This window comes from Phalacrocorax aristotelis, chromosome 7 (assembly GCF_949628215.1).
Source record: "Phalacrocorax aristotelis chromosome 7, bGulAri2.1, whole genome shotgun sequence".
NCBI classification, from domain to species: Eukaryota; Metazoa; Chordata; class Aves; order Suliformes; family Phalacrocoracidae; genus Phalacrocorax; species Phalacrocorax aristotelis.
Window position 1 is genome coordinate 40,765,543 of NC_134282.1, and position 21,169 is coordinate 40,786,711.

A 21,169-nucleotide genomic window follows, 5' to 3' on the forward strand; every position below is an offset into this window, starting at 1 on the left:
ATCAGATCTGTCCCTTTAGTGATTCTTTTTGTCTCTGACAGACATCATCCTTCCTCCACCCCCTCACCAGATTATCTAGGTACAGTGAATCCCATTTTGAGGTATTTGGCTGCCACTGCTCTAAATACTTAGGCCCCTGATTTAACAGATTTAAAGATGGATGTTTCAGAAGTATTCTGCTTAATCTTGGGCCTCTGCCACCCCATCAAAGCCTAAGATGGCATACAGATTCCTATAGGAATTCCTAAGCATTACATGTAAAGTTGGAACTCAATTTACTGGAGTGGAAATGTGATTTACCTACAGTCAATATAACACTATTGTACATAAACAGCCTGTTTTTCCTTTCCACCTTTTCTGTAATCCTAATTGCTGTAAATAATTTCTGCCATGTTCTGCCATCTGGTGAAAAGCAACACAAGCGTTAACCTTCTTTCTTTCCCTTTTATCAGGTTCCAACTTGTCAGACATGAAAAAAAATATTTAGTGTGAAAGTATGCACTCCTTTTGGGTGAAACAAAAAGGAGCTAAACCAAAATTCTACATTATGATAATCTATTCCCATGATGTTGTACTTGATTTTTTTTTAAAAAAGACAGTGGGTTGGATCCCACTTTACTACTCTTACTTTATTATGGCAGACTGATCTCATTTATATAGTTTTTTAAGTACTCTTCCTGCTTGGCTACAGCAGAAGACAGTTAATAAAGAAATCATATTGTTCAGACTATTTTATTTCAATGGCAGGAGAGCCAAAAGCCCAGTTTTTTCTCTCTTTATAGAGCTCCCTGTCCTGCAGTATGCAATAGGCCTACTCTGAATACAGGACTGCGGCTTGATTGCGGCATTTTTGACATCATAGTTTGAAAGCCATACTGCTCACAATGTGACGCTGATGAGATTAACAGCATTTAATTTTTCTTAGAATTAGTTTTGCTTCAACTGAAAGAGGTCTCATTATTCAGCTGAATATTAAACTGTTTTCTCCCTGAGAGGAAACTGCTTACAGATTTTATTGCTGGCTTTGTTTCTTATAAGTACGAGTTCAGTACGGCAAAATGGCCATTAGTGCTTATATTCTTGGAACAGCTAGGGGAATAAGTGTTGCAGTTTGAGGACAAACATTTAAGGCCACTTTGATATGGGTGGCAAAAAATTGAATGTATTTTTCTTCAAGAAATTCCTCTAATGAGAAACAGACAAAAGTTTGAATGTATTTTTAGATCTTTTTTCTTGGACCATGAATCAGACATGCACTTAAGGTACCTAACAAATGGATTTTAGAAAAATGTCTCCGAATTCTTTCCAAGGGTTGCATGTTGCACCACGTTTGTAGGAAATGTTGCTTTGATACTGCAATCCCCTTAATAATTCATCTTGATTAACATCAAAAGGGAAAGCAAAAAGAATGAGAAGTGATAATGGGAGCTTTTGAAAGAGAACTGCTATGAAAAACCCTAATTATTTTTTTTAATTTTTTAAAAATTATATAAGCTATTGGGAGCAAAAGGGAAACTAATATTTTCTTGAGGAAAATGGGACATTTAGGAGATTAAAGAAATTATTCTGATCTGAAAATAATTTGATAGATATAGACATAAAGTGCTACTCAGTTTTCCTCTGCCCTTGTCTTCATCAGGATTTGTGGACACTTAGCTTTTTTTATGATTGATGACATTCAACATGTAGGATTGGATCCAATACCTTAATACAAAAGTACTTTGCACAGAACATAAGAGCATTGAAGACAAGATTATTTGTAATATTCAGAAAGGGGCTTAACAGTAACCACAAAAACCATAGCCATGTCTGGATGATAAATATATATATATATATTTTTAAAGTTTGAAATTTTCAGTGGCGGCAATGCTCCAGAGATTTATTTCACATTCTCTGGAGCAAGAATTATTTTTGCCATGGCAGCTTCAAGAAGCTATTACTAACTTAACAAAACCTCCTCACCATGGAGTTAATATGTAAGTTCATTTGGAAGGTGTTATTCATTGCGTGACATGGGACTATCCCACCTCTGCAGTGTCCCACGGTGGATGGGGAAATATGAAATATGTATTTTCCAATTCACCCTATAGTGTGGTAACATTAGCTCAAAGTTTTGTGAAATTACAGTCTCAACAAGAAAAAGCTGATGTATATGTAACTACTTTTTTAAAGCCAGCTACTGATAATAAGGATAATATATTCATGATCCAAACATTACTTTTTAACAAGAAGACAGGATTCTGTAGCTTGAAAAGATGTTAATTTCTTCATTAGCTTTCAGAACAGTCAAAGACTACCATTAACAATGTATTGAAACACATGTTGATATCCTTTTACTGTTGACAGGACTTCAGGCACTTCTAAGTCTTCTGAAATATAAAAGAAGATAAAGCTAAGCATGTTCTGGACTGTTGAGTAGTATCTTTGGTGAAATGGTGCAAAATCTTGAATACAAGCAGGTCCTTAGATACTGAAAAGTGCACTTAAAAATGTTTTATAGATTTTTTTAGAAATTCTGAAAGACTTTATGCTATCTGCCTAGTAAAACTTTTCAATTTAGAGTGTCGACTGAATGCCCAAGCATAGCTCTTTTTGATCTTAGATCTTATGGAATTACACAAATGCATGAATGGATATTTGTAGGAAATATAACTGTTCTTAACCTTAGAAAATATGGTCAGGAATAATAAAAGATGCTTACTATTACAAACCTCATAAAAGAATCTCTCTCCTTCTTTCTTCTGCTCAGTGGATTGCAAGTCAAAGGCATTAGACAAAGACATGACACATTATAGACAAAACACAAAGCACATATTCTACAAAATTTTCAGATACAGGCAAAACATACCAATACATAAAAAGCGCAAAGTATAGCCCAATACAAACATTAAAATAAAGCTGGCACTACAGATTACACCACAAAACACCCAGTGTTGGTTGAACTTTACAGATCATTAGCATGTTTCTGTAAAATAGTGTTAGGTCTTTCTAGTATTGTCAGGGCATTAAATAGTTCTTGTAGACTTTAACACATTTTGATTTTCTTTGCAAGCAGAAGTAAAGGATGTGACTAGGATGAAAACATGATGCTAATGATCTCTAAGGAACTTTGAACAAACCAGGAAACAAATATGACTCACCTCCTTTCCTCCCATGGACTCAAACATTTTCTCAAGCTGGACTCTTAATTGTTGAATGTTGTTCATCAGGATACAGGGCTACAAAGAGAGCACCAAATATGAGAATGTGCATGTTATGTTCCTTTTATGTACGAATATATGTATTCACAGCCTCTGGGCTGAAGACCAGTTCTCCAGCAGCCCCTACATTCATGCAATTTCATTTTTAGAGAAGGATATCAGGTTCCTGACCACTGCTGCCTCCCCTTCCTTCTTTAATTCACACACCTCTGCCCAGACAGCAAACCCGCTCAGCCTGTGACCATGTGTTATGCCCTTAAGATGGTGTTGCCCCACAGGAAACCGAACATCATCTAACCAGCTGGTCAGTTTTCAGATCCCAGTACTTCATATCCTGAACCTTATATCCCATGTAGTTGCTAGTCAACTTAATATAACTACATCTGGTGGATTAACACAGGTATTACATTATTGTCTCTCTGAGAGTAGACACAATAATGATCAAAGTACTTTGGGAGTGAAAACAGACTGGGAAACAGAGAATGCCAGATTGCTTTCTAGACCCAGCCTTTGCAGAAAACTGTGACAGCACTGTAACCCAGATAATGGCTGGTGCTTAAGTATTTTAATAAATCAACAGGCAGTTCTGTTAATAGCAGAGTAATATTTCAGAAATGTATATTTTGCATTTCTTGAAAAGTTGGTGAATAAGGCATAGAATTTTGTAAACATATTATTTTAGTCTAAAAATATTGTTGTTTAATCTCATTTCTTTAAGGCAGAACACAGAGCCTCAGTGTAAAATACAGCAATTGCTGGATAAATATAAACATCTTATTACAAAATTATGGAAGAAAGGTTCTTTTACTAGAATTTTGTGTACTCAGATGACATTATATGCTAGTTCGGCATTGTGCAGGGGAAGCAATAAGATAATACTTGCTAAAAGAGTTCTGCCTTGTCAAGGTCAGTGTGTTTTAGTGTATGATTAGATTAATTTAGACACTGAAGTAATGCATTGCAATAAAACACATATACTTTTTTTCAGACAACAAGAAGGTGATGGAATGATTACAGTGATTGATACTCATTTGTACCTTTCTAGTTAGTAGCATATTCCAATGTAGTGCTGAAACATAGTGGGATTAGATTTTGGTATTCAAAAATCAATAACATAATTTAGCTTTAATTAGTTCTACATTACTGTCAAAGAAATTTGGTGTCAGAGTCCTCCTCAACTGAAGGGAAAAAAGAAAATTCATCTAATTTCTTAATACTTACATTACTGCTTCCTAGTAAAGCACGCTCTCTGGCCTCATGCGAAAGGCATCTGGCCTGGTGTAATGGTTGAAAAGTCACCTCTCTTCCTGTCTCTTGAAAAATCCACAAACCCTACTTCTTCTATTTGTTCATTTACCTTCTATTAATTTGTGATAACTAAGTCTGTGCCCTCCTCTCCTGTGCTATCTCCTCTCCTCTGACATATTCATTATTCTGGAAATTATCTGCAATATCACAAATCAGTGATTAAGTTTTCTGATGGGGGAACAACTACCTGAATATAACATCTTCATTCTTTTGTTCAAAACAAGTGCAAATGCCTTTGGCAATATACTGAAGCTATGAGATAAATAGTTCATACTGAGGCAGTTTTCAAAGTTTCCTTCGAGACTAGCTAAGGTTGCTCTTTCAGAGCCTAAGCCTACCTTGGCTCAATGGAAAAACTTCTGTTGCTGTCAGTAAACAGCAGAACCAGATCTTAAAAACATCATCTTATTATTTCATTGTCATCTCGTCCTTCAGAATACTCTTTGCAGCAATTTACAGGAATCAGCCAGCCAGATGCAATAACACATGAAAGTGAGTGGCAAGTACAATACATAAACCCAGGTTTGTTTGTAAACTCTGACAGGAAGCAGAAGATAAGAGGATGTTTTTACATTAGAGTCATGTCTTTATGAAAAGCACCTTTGATATGCTTTTATTTGAACAGTTTATGGGCACATTTTATAGTGTTTAATAAAAAGAGTAGAAGGATTGACTTGAAAAAGAATGCCAAAATCTAACTTCAATTGTAAAAAGTATTTGTTTTAATCTCTTCTAATCTCTAATGTAGGAGATAGAATTTTATTATAATTGAGATCATCAGATCAAATGGTCTTTATTAATCTAAAAGTATATATTCCATAAAGGTAGCTTCTGTTAAAAATAAGTTATGTCCCCCAAAGGTATTTGATATAATACTTTATATCCTAATGAGATTAATTCAATCTAAAGCTTTAGTAAAGGCTGGCATACCAGGGTGACTTCAGAAATCAATCACTCCAACAATTAGAAAAAATCCCATTCAACCAACCAAAAGACTATACAAACAGTTTCACTCGATGTCTCAACAGTATCTATTAAAAGTAATTTCTTCTAGAAAGCAGTAAGGTTTATTTAACATTAGCACTGGGTTGAAAGAAATGGAAAACAGCTACAAAATTTATTTCTTTTTTATATTAAATTTTGAGAATACTTATTACTTATAAATAGTCAAATAAAGAGACAGATTATTTTAGATGAAGCTTGGTTTGGACTGATTAACATTAAAGTAGAAGGCATGTAATGCGTTCACTCCTCTGTACTGGGGAGAGAAAGCGTGGTGTTCTTTTCAGCTCTGTATTTGCCCTAGAGGGGAAAGAGGTGAGAAATATGTATGTAAAAGGAGTACCTGTGAAGTTAAAAATGCATGAAGATTTACATCCTGATAGATTATGGGGGAAAAGCCTGGCAATATGGTGTACTGGTCTATCATATACCAGCTGGCATCCAGTGGCAGGAGACACAGGAATGGATCAAAGCTGCATCAGGGGAGGCTTAGACCAGATGTTAGGAAGCATTTATTTACTGAGAGGGTGGTCAAACACTGGAAGAGGCTTCCTACAGAGGTGGTCGATGCCCCAAGCCTGTCAGTGTTTATGAGGCATTTGGACAATGCCCTTAACCACATGCTTTAACTTTTCATCAACCCTGAAGCGGTCAGGCAGTTGGATTAGATGATTGTGTAGGTCCCTTCCAAATGAAATATTCTATTCTATTCTATTCTATTCTATTCTATTCTATTCTATTCTATTCTATTCTATTCTATTCTATTCTATTCTATTCGCATGCTTTCTAGTGTTTCTACAGCTATAAGACTGATTCTCCATACACAATGATTGCCAAACTTGGCCTGGTGCTGAAAAGATGTGTGGATATCTAGTAAAGTGAGTCCTTCCAATGTGTTTGCTGCAAAGGGCTTCAAAGTTGAAATATCTGAAGTGGGAAGTAAAATCTGAGACATGACACATCTATATAAATGAAAGTCGCTCCTCTGTAAAAGCTGTATATAAAACTTCTACTTTACAATAAAGTTTTGAGTTTGCTATTTCTATTTATTAATTCTGTTTTAGACAAAATTATATAGAGGAACAGGATGGTATAAGTCTCTCCTAGCAAATGTATCTGTGCCCTGAATAATTAATAATTCTAGTCTTTTGCAATGTTGCTCGTAAGAACTACCAATAATTGATATTTAGATGCAACAGATGCAAAATAGATGTCTTTTGGAAGTCTATTATTGTGTATGATGCTGACCTCTAGATTATGTCACTGTCTCATGCTACAGGGAGCACTGCAGGAATGAGCGTGTCCTCAAGCCATGCACAGGGATGTGACAAATACAACTGAGATCTGTATATGAGCTAAATAAGGGCCGTATTTTTAAAGATTAATAGTATGAGGATGGTGTTGCAATTATTTATTTAATTGTAGACTGATACATCTGTACAACATACTACTAAATAGTGCTAAATGTTGCCTGCCTTGGGAGTAGTAACTTTGATTATCAATGATACTGAAAAGTCAGTTTACAAAAATCGTTTTCCTTGGTCATGTTAACCTATTGATAATGTCTTCATTTGCTTAACCACACCTTTAGTGTCCATATATCAGGTATTTCTGAGTCCATGGCAACCTGGTCCTTCATTAGGGAGTTTCTTGTAAGCAGTGAGGCAACAAAATAGCATGATTTTCTTTTCACTGCTGCATGGATAAAGCACAGAGAGTGAATGGTAGTAGCAGAAAAGTCTGCACACACTCCCTGCACAGGGAAAAATTATCTTATAAACTCTCTAATGAATAAATAGACAAAGAGAAGCAAGCCGTGCAAAATGAAATCTCAGACAAATTTTTTTTTTTTTGAAAAAAAGATGAAGATATATTCACCATATTCACCATTGTGTAAGGCTGTTACCCAGGGAGTGTTTTCTGGCCATCTTGTAAATTTTTGTCTACCTTAACACTGAAATTATCACACAGCAATGTAAGCAGCTATGAAAACATGCTGCCTGACCAACTGGATCTACTTCTATGACCAGGTGACGCACCCAGTGGATGAGGGAAAGGCTGTGGTTGTTGTCTACCTGGACTTTAGCAAAGCCTTTGACACTGTCTCCCACAGCATCCTCCTAGAGAAGCTGGCAGCTCATGGCTTGGACAGGTGTACTCTTTGCTGGGTAAAAAACTGGATGGATGGCCGAGCCCAGAGAGTTGTGGTGGATGGAGCTAAATCCATCTGGCGGCCAGTCACGAGTGTTGTTCCCCAGGGCTCAGTTTTGAGGCCAGTCTTGTTTAATATCTTTATCAATGAGCTGGATGAGGGGTTCAAGCGCACCCTCAGCAAGTTTGCAGGTGACACCAAGGTGAGTGGGAGTGTTGATCTGCTCGAGGGTAGGAAGGCTCTACAGAGGGACCTGGACAGACTGGATTGATGGGCTGAGGTCAATTTTATGAGGTTTAACAAGGCAAAGTGCCAGGTCCTGCACTTTGATCACAACAACCCCACCCAATGCAACAGGCTTGGGGAAGACTGGCTGGAAAGCTGCCTGGTGGAGAAGGACCTGGAGGTGCTGTTTGACAGCCAGCTGAATATGAGCCAGCAGTGTGCCAAGGTGGCCAACAGCATCCTGGCTTGTATCAGGACTAGTGTGGCCAGCAGGAGCAGGGCAGTGATCGTGTCCCCGTACTGGGCACTGGTTGAGGCCACACCGTGACTACTGTGTTCAGTTTTGGGCCCCTCAGTACAAGGAGGACATTGAGTTGCTGGAGCATGTCCAGAGAAGGGCAACGAAGCTGGTGAAGGGTCTGGAGAGCAGGTCTTAAGAGGAGAGGTTGAGGGAACGGGGGTTGTTTAGTCTGGAGAAGAGGAGGCTGAGCAGAGACCGTATTGCTCTCTACAACTACTTGAGAGAAGAGTGTAGTGAGGTGGGTGTGTTGGTCTCTTCTCCCAAGTTACTAGAGATAGAATGAGAGGAAATGTCTTCAAGCTGCATCGGGGGGGTTTAGATTGGATATTAGGAAAAATTTCTTCACTGAAAGAGTGGTTGGGCATTGGAACAGGCTGCCCAGAGAGGTGGTAGAGTCTCCATCTCTGGAAATATTTAAAAGACACGTAGACTTGGCACGTCAGGGCATGGTTTAGGAGACGTGGTAGTGTTGGACTGACAGATGGACTTGATGATCCTCGAGGTCTTTTCCAAACTTAATGATTCTATGATTCCAAATAAAGCAAAGCAAAAATCCCTTCCTCCGTTCATGCTTCTTCTCATTCACAAAAGTGATTACAATTTGCAAAAGTACAATAAGTCATTGAAAGGTAATTTCTGAGGCAGAAGCAAAATTCAGCTTTTTACTCACCACATTTTCTTTATTACAACATGAGCTGAAGTAAATTGAAATAATTGCAGCATACTGAAGAAGCACTTTGTTGATAGTCTAGGAGAGGAGAAAAATCTTTTAAATAGTAAATTTCATAATGTAAAATAAAAATAATAAAAAAACTCAAAAAAGGAGATTTATATTGATGATAGATTTTTACAGGTGCTTACACATTTAGTGTATAGGGTTTTTTAGACATTACATAAACAATCCTATGATCATATTTTCAAATTCCTGCACAACAGATAGTTGTGGATGTTCTGAATGCAAAGTAATTTTAAATAGCAGAGATAGTTTAATTTTAGTCATACTGTTTTTGAGAAGCATTGAGAGCTCTATTCCTTGCAATGTGCTATATACTTAATGGAACAGTAGCCAGTTCAAAAAATTCTCTAGGATGACAATGCATAGATTAAAAATATAATGGAAAAATAAGACGAAGGGAGCACTGTCCAAAGCCTGGCAATATCAGCTTACCTTACAATAATCATGTAAATAAGAACTTTGTTTAGAACTGGAAAACTTGCAATTGAAGAACAGAAGTAAATGTAAATGCAAACTTTTTAAAAGCCATCAGGAGTGTAATGGAAATCTAAAGCCTGTGAGGAAATGTTACAATCCAAATAGAAAGCTGGCCTAACAAAGTTGAGTTTATCAAACAACAAGTGAATAAGAACTACAACTTTAGGGCTTCAACTGACAATTCTTTATTGCAATACCTTGAATTTTTCCTTCCCTTGCACTGACTGATTAAATAATTACATTTCACTAAATTGCTCCATTCATGGAACTGTAATCAGTGTTTAGAAAGAATAACGATTGTATAAAAAACATAAATAAGAAATCTCAGAGGGAATAGTACTTCTCAAAGTGGTAAATAATTTTGACAAAGTAGATGAAAAACAGTCATAAGGCACAGACAGCATGTCTTTCTAAGGATCCCAGTGAGAGATAGAAGAGTGATTCTAAACAACATTGGAATTAGCTTTTAAGTACATGGCAACACAATGGCACTTCCTCTGAAGCTTAGGTGAGATGCACTGATTTTAATTTACCTTTGCAAATCTTCTCATTAAATGAGACAGTGCTTCTGGATTAGGACACTCCAGTTTCCTAATAATCTCAAAGCTTTGATTGAGCTGTGTGAAGACATCAACCACAGAACAAGAGAAGAGGGCATGATCTGATGTTTGCTGAAACTGGAGAGAAACATTTAAATAATTTCATGCTTGTTAGAGATCAAACCTATATTTACTGATTTACTTACCCTTGAAATTCTTCCTAAAAGAAGTCATAGAAGAGTCACAAAAATAAATAAAAAATGAATTAAAAAGAGGTCTCACTGATAATACTGAGAAATGTGACTTCTCACATTGTACTACTTTCAAACCTCTTAAAAATAAAACCAAAATTCTTTTTCATGACATCAGTATCACATCAGAGTTTAGAGAAAGCGTAGACTGAAGTCTATGAGGAATTTAGGCAGATGGAATTAGGGCAGGAACTTGTCCATACGGTTATCTTCCAAGGACTGTTATATCTTGTGAGGTCTAACAAGGATAATGTGAGACCAAACATACTTCTGGTTTTGCAGTGCTAAATAACTGTCTTAATACCTTCTTTATTCTTTTCTTTAAAAGGTAAAGGCTCACCCCATCTTTTTTGTCTCTTTCTAGTGCTCCATGAAGAAATTCCATTGAGACATCCTCATTTTCATCCAGCCACTGCATGACAAATGGCTCAAACCACCTGAAAATTAAAAACAATTTTGTAAAGAAAAGTAAGTACATTTCATAAAGATCCTGGGAGGACAGATGTCATACTACCCAGCAATTTGGTACCCTGTGTCTTCACATCTGTTCTAGTTGATAAAAAGTCTCTCATCCTGGGAAATTTTTGTCACCAAAGACACTGTGACTACCAAAATGTTGTTCAGGCCTCAGTTTCACAATACTCTAACTGGTCTACCCCATTGACGCAAAATTAGCAGTAGCCATCAGAGAAATGCATCCATGTTTTGCAGGGGATTATATTCTGCACATTTTTTCTATTTTAAAATGTGTCTTTATCAATATTGGTTCTTTACTAACATTCATTTTTTTATTTGTATGTGAAATAACTTGGAGAAAACTTTGCTTTAATAATACATCATCTGTGCTTTATTTTTCTTTAGTTTATTTAAAAAAAAATTAAAGCAATATTAGGCCCCAAACCATCTCACAAATCAGGAGACTTACAGAAGATTAAGGAATGAGATGAAGGATAGCTCATATAAAAGGACAGGATTGAATGTATCAATTGCAGGAGAAAAGGTGAAAATGAAAACAGCAGCTGAATATTAACCCAGCTCAGTAAGAATGTTTTCAACAGTATACCCATTAGCATTGTAGCTTTATCCAAATTCGGGTATGAACCAAATGCAGGGGCCTGTAACTAATACTGCTGCTGTTCCCACATTTCATACATTCCTCAGGCATTTTCTGACAAAAATATTTTGTCATCTATTAAGAGCTGCATTTACAACAGTTGGTTGAAGAGTCCTATGAAATAGCTAACAACACTTTTAATACCTGCATTTGCTAGAATGAAGAATTAAAGAGGAGGAACAGCAAAAAGTAAAGAGTTGTCAGTGCTACGCTCCTTGAGATCTTGCACAAACTTGAGCGTAAATATTTGACCAAAATAAACCTTGCACCAAGCCCAAACTATAGACTTCCCTTTACACGACTTACAGAGAGTATTCAGGGACTGCATCCTTGAAAGCAGAGAGTTCTCGCACATATTCATTATAAAACCATTTCACTTTGAAGTGCAAATTCATATAATCTGTGCTTTTGCATAACCGCTGCTTTTCATGTTCTGTAATAGAATGATTTGAAATAAAAGCATTTAATAGCATTCTAACAATAAATAACATTCCTGTACCTCAATGCACTAGTGATGTAATAATACAGTACTTGCATTTCAAAGCACAATTGGTTTGATTTTTTTAGAGGTAGCAGTACCCACAGTTTCAATCTTCAGGTTCTGAGTACCCTTAGGAAAACTAAAACAAAGACCAGACCACAAGTTAGGCTTTTCAACTCTCTTCACTGCAGTGAGAAAACCCACAAACTTGCTGACTTCCTGTTCTTTAGATTTTTCTTTGGTTGTTACAAAATGGTTAAGAAGCTGTGTCAGATGTCAAGTTAGAAAAGACAACTATAGCTGTGTAGTAGCCAAATGAAGTAACAACTATAAATGCCAGTCCTATATGAAGCTGTGAAACCTACATTGGTAAATGGGCTGCATTTATCACATATAGTTAAGAAAAAGAAAGAAACAACAACTCTGCAGCTCTACAGCCATTGGATTTACACATGGCACAAGTAGAAAAGCTGGTTTAATAAGGTATTTCTGACGTTTTTCAAATGGGTTTCTCCACCTTCTCAGTGTCCTCCTGTTTTCAACATAATGGATATGCAGATGGCCATGGATGGCAGGAGTCACGGAGCCACCTGTAACCATGAAAACATGGTTCCTTAAGCAAAAGACTAATCTTTTTTCCCAGCTCCCTTAACAAGTGACCAAATACAGATGCTTAGCAGGAATGACATTCTTGTGTAAGTAGTATGTATTAAGAACTCACCTCTTTAAAACGTCCTTGTTACTCCTTCCTTCTGCTTCATCATAACATAGCATTACACAAATTTTTCATAGTATTTGCATGTGAACCTCATTATATATATAATTTTTATATGATATATGTAACAGTGGGAGCATCCCATCCTCTGTCATGCGCACACATGAATATACCACTCAGTTCTCCATCAGTGCAAATGCAGTATGAAATACACATTCTGTGTTTCTCAGATCTGACCCGGTACACTAACAGGAAATTTTTACTTTTATTATTATATCAAATCGGCACTCTAGAAATATCACCATGCTGTATAAGAAATAAATGTTTCAGAAGCAGATTATGCAGTGAATTACTAAGTTCTGTGGGAATCAGCTTATGAAGTGTCCCTGTGGGCTTTTATTGCCTTTTTAGCATTGTGTTAGCATTTTCACCTTCAGCACCTTTTCATCACACTCCAGAAAAATCAGTAAATCAGTTTCTGTCCAAATGTTGCATTTGTTCATGCCCAATTACTACTTCAGAGTACTACAAATTGTTCCTAACTAGTATAATTGGTTACTAGCCTTAAATAGAACTACAGAGAAACATGTATGCTTACTCTCATGGGTCTTACTTTCTAGAGAACTGAGGAATCTTTTTTTTTTTTTAATTCTGGTAGGAACTTTTCCACAATCTATTATTGTAAATAGCTAGAAGACCAGATATTTGCTCAGTAAGAGGTAGTTCTTAAAAGTGATACCAGTCTTTGACTGAGAACAATTATCTTGTTGCTGTCAGACTCAGTGCACATCTACTGCTTAAGTCATTATTAAAGAAAATCTGTCTTATATAGCATCCCAATAGAGTGGAAATTCTGAAATGAATAGCATTTTTTCATTCAAGTGTTGCATGAATGGGTTATTAGGTTATACTATGCAACTTCAGAATATTTGTTATGGTATCACAAACCAAGCAAATGCTTATTTCAATTTTAGAAATGAGCTGCTGCCAATGACAGGCAAACTTGTCCAGGAGGGTACAACTTACACAATACCATTCATTTATATTTTCACTTTTAAGTTAAGATCTAAATAATGACACATTAGAAATGAGCACAAAAGTAATTAATGAATAACTGAGTTTTTTTTCTCCAGGCTATTATGCTTTAGAAAACGTATTTCAGGAGTCTCCTAGGGTATTACTTGTAGCTAGGTATAAGTGAAAAATGCATCCTCAATTCCTAATATTAACCTATGAGAACATCAGAAAATACTTCACATGACCTATAAAGTAATTTTCTATCCATGCACATTACCTCTTCAGTTTATATAAACCAAAGAATGGAGAAAACAGGTGTTCATATGAATCAACCCATGACAATTTTAACTGGGTGATATTAAATGGGTTTATCCACAGTAACCATGGATTTCTGTAAGAAAGCATAAGAATACCACTGTAGGCACACTAAATTTAGATTAAGACACATGGATTGCTTTCTTAATTTCTGAAAATCTTGCACAACTTAATGCAAATGTGAGACAACACAGGATACATGATGCAGTCTGGTGATCTGTGTCTTTGTTTTCTGGAAGGAATGTTGGCACTGTATTTTCCTATACAGATATATCCATTTTAGACTTTCTGGAAGACAGATGTAGTAGCTGCACAATACAACTCCTTCTAAAAAAGTTCACCCTTCCTTTGCAAAATTATTATAATACAGAGTCAGCCTCAAAGTAAACCTGCCAATTGTATGCTATGCAAATGTGCCCAGAAGAGATTATGATGGAAATACTAGACCTTTCTCATAATTGATTCTAGATAAAGAGAATCTCCAGTACACTAAACGTAATATTATAAGTCTTTTTTTTGTGCTGCTACTTTTATGAAACTTTCTTTGTAGTGGGGGCAAATTTTTATAAGCAGCAATTAATCTCCTGAGTTTCGTAACATGGACATTTGCAGTTCCCATTAGTGATAATGGCACATTAGTCTATATTACCCTATCATGAATCAATGAAGAAATCATGATAAGTTTTCTGTAACTTGTAAAATCTGTAAACTGTAATCTGTTTGTATGGGGAACTTTAGCTGCTTTTATCTATTTCAGTTTCAGTAAGAACATCATTTTTTACATATTGATTACACTGTGGGGTTTCTTTAATGTCTCCGATGGGGTAGTGCTCTAATGCACATATAGTTTCCATTGGTAGGTATTGTAACTACAAACACAATGAAAACTGTATGAAAAGTCATCCCATCTCAGTGGTACAAATTACAGTTAGAGTGACACCTTTAAGAAGAGTTCCAGTAAGCAGAAGCACTGAGGGGAAAAAAAAAGTCTTCTGTTCTGGTGCTGTTTGTGTAACCAAGAAAGAAGAGATTTTTTTAAAAAAAGTCTATTATGTGGAATGCATTAATATATGCAAAAGTGTTTGGTGTGTGATGAAATCAGCCACTGACCTGGTGACACTCTCTAGCAAATAATCTAATTGCAGACAATTGTTCTTTACAGAATAATGTGTAAAAAGACACTGTAGGAAGGACTATAATCCCAGGTACTTTCCTTACAGGCCTGTGACCAAAGAGCAATACTTTGGAATCCTGTTTGATTTCTTGCTCATTTCCCAGCAATTGTTAAAGAAAGCTGAGAAGATTTTATTAAGGCTGCAAGTGAAAAGAAACTGCAATACAACTATTACATTTTAGTCTGATGCTTGTAGTGTCATAGTACCTTATCAATAAAGTAATAATGATGACTTATTAAACAAAACCTTCTACATTACACTAAAGACATAATGCCATTTAACAAACTAGAATAGAATTCAGTTCACTACAGAACACTTTTTCCTTTAACCTTGAGATCATAACATCACTCTGAGTATCTATGTCATTTTTGATAATTATTAGTTGCTGAAAAAGGAAAAAGGGTAATCTAACAACCTTCACAAAAGGTCTATCATAAAAGATAAACATTTTAAATATTCAGATAATCAATCTGATATTTTGTTCAACTGTAATTTTCCCTTATTTGGGTACAAAAGCTGAAAGCAAATTTTCTTTTCTGCAGCAGTTTCCTGGCCACTGTTTTTTTTTAACATACAGTTAAACTGCTTGAGGTGGTTTTAAAAAATATTTAAAATCCTTATGAAGAAGAACTGCAAGAAGGAAAGTTGTCTGTAAAAATGAACAAATTGATAAGATATATGTAAATATATATTAATATCTAACAAAAAAAAAAAAAGCTTGTCCAATTTCCAGGCTTTAAAGATAATATTTCAGAGATAGATAACTACTACAAAGAATATTTATGTTAGCAAATTATATCACAATCAGTTGGTTTGACTGTTGCATACATGCTATTCCATTACATTTAATTAAAATGGAAATGATTGAGACTAAGTATAAGGCAATTGTGTTTGGATTAACTGCAAAATTCTCATCAAAACTCAGATGCTATTTTCAAACATTGTGACATAATTCCATATTATTTGCAATAATTACTTACTAGACATTCTAAAGACTACCAGCTGCATATTTTGTCTATTTCTTTCAGAAGTGCTGTTTCAGAAAACCTGCTATTTCCAAACTTTCAGTCCTGTAAATAGGAAGTATATGCATGGCACAGACTAAGTATGGCTAGTAGCAGAAGAACTCTTCAGGAAGTCCTATGAGGAAGTCTATTGACAGAGTATAAATTGGTTTTCCTTCCTCTGAGTCACTGTGGAAACATTAAACCAGTATGATGGACCTATGTTTTGGTTACTTGATCCCAGTGCAATTTCCTTACAGGACAGGAGTTGGTTGCTATGCCATTGCCTCTTTTAATGTGGGTATTATGCTTATAGTGCTCTAGACTTAATCCCTGTACTGCTGAAATGAACTGGAAGACTCTAATTGAATGTAACATATTGGATCAGGCCACAAATGAAGAAAAATGTGAACTCAAAGTTCATAACCAATTTAGAAGGAAACATTACATTCTACTAGACATCTCATTGCAGGGTTCTTGTACTTTGCTAAAGGCAATGGAAGTCACTGGTTATTAACTGAAATACACAGCAGGGCACAACTAATTGATAATTATGTGTAATTCACATTGATTTTGAGAATGTGAAATACTACTGGTCTTTCTGAAAGGGCTTTTATTACTGTATGTAAAGGTACATATAATAAACTGAAAACTGAAAAAATTCTGTCATTACTTCCTCTTTTGCGTTGCACTTACATGTAAAAAACCCTCTAATTGTCCTTTTAAAAAGTGTTTTTAAATCTTTTGTCTACATTTGCTTGGAAATTTTCATCAAAATATCTTTGAGCAGTTTGCAAACATAATGGATTATACCTTGAACATCTCTGATTATTATTTTACAAATGGGAAACCAAGGTATGAAGAGATCAAGTGAATTTACTAAGGGAACATACATGAATTATGAAAGGCAGTGTAGATCTTGTTCAAAGATTTCTTAACCAGAAAGTCATATTTCCTCACTGAACAGACACCAGGGAAGGAAGGCAGACTGTCTCATTCAGAATTGTAAGAAAAAGATGGACTTACTATTCTTTTTTGTCTTGCCTGCATTGGAAGTGGGCTAATCATTCTTTGACTTAATACATTACACTTTAAAAGCTGATATGACATTGCCCTTTATATTCAAGGAAGAGCTCTCAAAGTGAGAGGCCATTTGCTCAGAGTGCTCTGCTTGGTTCAGGTTTCTCAGCAGGTACAAGCGAGTTCAAGGCCACCTGCTTAGCATCTGAAAAGGCAGAGCTGTACCTTACTTTCTGGGAGAGGTAAACTGCTTATGGGAACTTCAAGGGCATGAAATACCAGTGCATCTAAGAGATGCAACATATAATATCATAAGGGATGTGCAAATCTGCTGCAAACAACACTATTTTTGACTACAAAACTTTGCATTTGCCATTTTTTACCTACTGTGTTATATTATATTGCCTAAACATTTCAAATTACTTTAGGCAAATTAACTTTGATATCTTTTAACATTACTGAGTTACTTTTTTGACTCCTTATTGAAAATTTAGCATATTATTCTCATCCATTACTACTTCACAGCCAAATACTTCCAGAAAAGTTCCAGAAAAGTGGATAGGTATATCACTGACAGAACAACTTCAGATGCAAGACATGCAGCTGGATTAAGCATAAACTTGCTTTGTCCTGCTTGCAACTAAGACAAAGAAAAATGTCAGTACAGAAAATAATTTAATAAGATCAACCTCAGTATGGCTTTTATCCTTTAATATAACAGCAGAGTGAGATTTAGGTACCATGAGAGCTAAACAGATCAATAATATTCAAAGAACAAATGCTCCGAGACAAAATTCTGTGTTTGGATATACATGGCTACTATTGATTACAGAAGGAAATAAGCACTTGCTTCCAAGGACTGAAATAATCTGAATTGTGCTTTTTTACTGTTAGTGGAATTCTTGCTTTGTACCTGAATTGACCATGGAGAGCCTAAGGAAATTCAGGCTATGAATGGAGCAGAAGAAATGGTCCATCCTATCTGATATGAGATCTGTGATAATGACTAGATCCCATCATATTCTGAAGAATACGATGGAAGTTTCAAATACTTCCTACTGAAGTTTCAATGTTTATTCGAAGTAATCACATTATCAGAAAGTAATAAAAGAGGAAAAGTAATGTTGGTATATAAATCAAGTTTACATTGACTTTGGCTTTCATAGATCTCTAATATGTATAAAAATAGCAAAATAAAGAAAGAATATACAGGCTTCTTGGAAACCACTACTTCTTGGAAATGTGTTATCACATAATTAAATGCTATATTGTAATGCTTGAATCTGGGAGGGAAAAGAGAATAAAGGCAGCCTTCATTGTATTGGCTCTTAACTGCTGAATACTCAGCTTTGCATCTTCAGGGTTATTTTTATGACAGGTTACTTTCATTTACTTATTGCTTAATTTTTTAAGAACGTTTCTTTCCATGAAGGAAACATTTAGACTTGATTCTCTGCTCTTTGTCACAAGAGTGCCAAGTGAGCGTAAAATATTACCAAATAGGCATTTTATAAACAATTAATAGAATGAAGTACAAAACAGGAATAATCAGGCAGCAAGATAAATGTGAGGCTGTGCTTTAATAATTACCTGTGTTGTATCTGGATCTGCCTGTAAAGCAGGAAGAAAGGCAAAAACACAGAGGTGTTCTCTAATTTTTACCCAGCAAACTGCACTTAAGACTTACTAAAAGATCATGTGGAAACAAGCAGTTTTAATGGATTTATCCTATTCTCCTGGGGCTGCTGGGACCAGTGTCAAATGTTTAGTTTAGAACTAATGCCCCTGCCTGTAAGGTGAAATTTACCTGTGTACCTATAGGAGAAAAGAAGACACTAGTGAAATTCCATATGTGAAAAAGTCCTGAAAGTAAAAGACTGAGTCTTGAACTTAACAAAACACAAGTTGGGAGAAGAACAGTTGTTTGCTGTATGAGGAAAGCTTTTACAAAGTACCTTAGCATGAAGTTTAAGAACAGGCAGGATTAAAATAGCATGCAGGTTGCTTGTTATTTTAAATTTTCTTTTATTCAAATGCTTTATTCTAGTTGATAAAAGTATTTTGTTTTAAGAAATCTGTCATTGGTTACTGTCTCTAAAAGGAAAGAAATCCAAAATATAAGTGGATTTACAGGGTGATTATCTCACAGGATTCATGAAGTGAAGCAGCGGCTCAGTTCCACTCCTACATTGTGAGCGTTATGCAGCTGCACTCTAACAGAGATAAGGAGAATAAAACCCTCAAGAAATAGGACAGGAAAACACAAGCCTTAGCTGCTGGACTACATGGGTGTGTTAGGGGAATATCCTGTAGGAGAAAAAGGATGAACCTTTTCTCCAACCAGCAGGTGCAGAACTGCACTAAACAATGCAGGTGGTTTAAGTGACTTTCTGTGGGGACAAGGTCACAATTTTGATTGATGTCCTTTTTTTTTTCCCCCAGCCATAAAATTATTTCAGAAAGAAGACATAACTCAAATTTTTGTAAAAAAAAAAAGTGAGTTGCAATGAAGTTGTATCATCTTACTGGTGAAGAACAGTAATCAAGGACAAGAATAAAGAAGCAGCAAATTATTCTTCTAGGCTGAGCTACCTAATAAACTACAGAAGTCTTGATTGCCCCTTGGTATAAGAGAGAGCTCTCTTCCTGCTCCTGTACGTGATATATAGCCCCTTTAGCTGAACAGAACACTTCTCCCTTACTTGGTTTGTGGAAAGGACAGGGCCATGTATGCTATAAATAACCCCTAATTATTAATCAATGTAGGGCTCATTTACATCTAATAGTCTATCTACCATGGTAGTACTAGTATAAGTTGACTAGCAAAATTGTGCTCACAGTTAGGGAACGCTAGAAGAGTTTATATACAAATGTTTTACAATCAGTGACTGACTGGCTAAGAGCTAATAACAATGTTTCAGAACAAGATTAATATTCAGTCATTAAAAGAATATTAAATAAGGCCAGAACTTTCATTATTAAATATATAGGGCACTATACACTGCTATTATTGAGTGACAGCTTTAAGACTAAATAATGAAGTCAGATATTCACTGGTGTGCTACAATTTTTGTAGTAACATCTGGCACCACAAATACACCTACAATCAGAAGGAAGCTCTAATTCAGGTTTCTGTAGAATTGCACTGCAGTATAAACACTCCGTAGTACTTATTGTTCTGATTATGGTTCAGTATGTAAAATCAAAGAAAATGGGTTAGGGAATGACCAAAAGATATAGTGGGCATGCCCCGTGGTATAAGGTCATGCCGTACTAGAGATCTCTGACATAGTTCTAAGTGAGATGACACACCGATATAGCACAATATGATGCTGTGAAGAAATATTAACTTAGCTCCTGGGAACAGTTCCGTCCACTTTAACTGCCTTCATTAGTGGGTCTAATTAACTTCAAAAAAATAGTGCCATTTGGTATGGCTACAGTACTTTTTAGGCAAGCCTGGGGATCTCTGCCTTACATGTGGTAGGTACTCAGCTGGATTCTCATACTCAAAAAGCTCAGCCATCCAGTACATTACTGCATGTAACTGCTGTTATTAACATCACTGTTTGTTAGGCTGACCAAAGAACATTTCTAACTCCCCTCTTCCTCCAATCATGTCACATTTAATCTTATTGATTATCTACCAAAGGAAAGTTTATTATTAACCCCAACCATAGTCTCCTTGTCTTTGCCTTTACAGTCTCTCTGAATCCCCCATGAGACTACATATGTCTATTCCTCAGGTCTCTGGAAAAATGAGGACGGAATACATTTGCTGAAATGTGTGAATGAAGAACAAGATCCACTAAAATAGAAAGGTTACATATTTTCATACCCTGATGAAACCTTGCGTTCTGGTGGATGCTGCCCTGATCTCCCATCCGTAACCTTAGCCCCACCTCCCCAGGTCTGCTCTGTGGTCTCCCCCTAAGCCAAGGCTATGTTCTGTCTTAAGGGGAACTTTGTAGATTGTAGAGTTGTAGTGAAAATAGACTTGAAATCTGCCACCAAATGGCATGACCTTTCTCTGGGCAGCATTAGCTTTTTTGGGTTTTTTTTCTATGCTGTCTCTGTGCTCACCATCAACTCACAGACTTGCCTCTTCTTTTTCAAATCACTTTATCAGTTCCTGTT

The 21,169-nt window shown here is 36.0% G+C and overlaps 1 protein-coding gene across 3 annotated transcripts in view; it reads right to left on the reverse strand.

Annotated features, from left to right (window-relative positions):
* UNC13C (unc-13 homolog C) overlaps window positions 1–21,169 on the reverse strand; it is a 244,132-nt gene that overhangs the window by 42,739 nt on the left and 180,224 nt on the right. For all 3 annotated transcript variants that reach the window (XM_075100328.1, XM_075100329.1, XM_075100330.1), the window contains 5 exons: window positions 11,612–11,738; window positions 10,532–10,628; window positions 9,935–10,078; window positions 8,859–8,936; window positions 3,141–3,218 (listed from right to left, as the gene is read on the reverse strand). In XM_075100328.1, coding sequence (XP_074956429.1) covers window positions 3,141–3,218; window positions 8,859–8,936; window positions 9,935–10,078; window positions 10,532–10,628; window positions 11,612–11,738 — 524 coding nt within the window. The remainder of the gene's footprint in view (window positions 1–3,140; window positions 3,219–8,858; window positions 8,937–9,934; window positions 10,079–10,531; window positions 10,629–11,611; window positions 11,739–21,169) is intronic.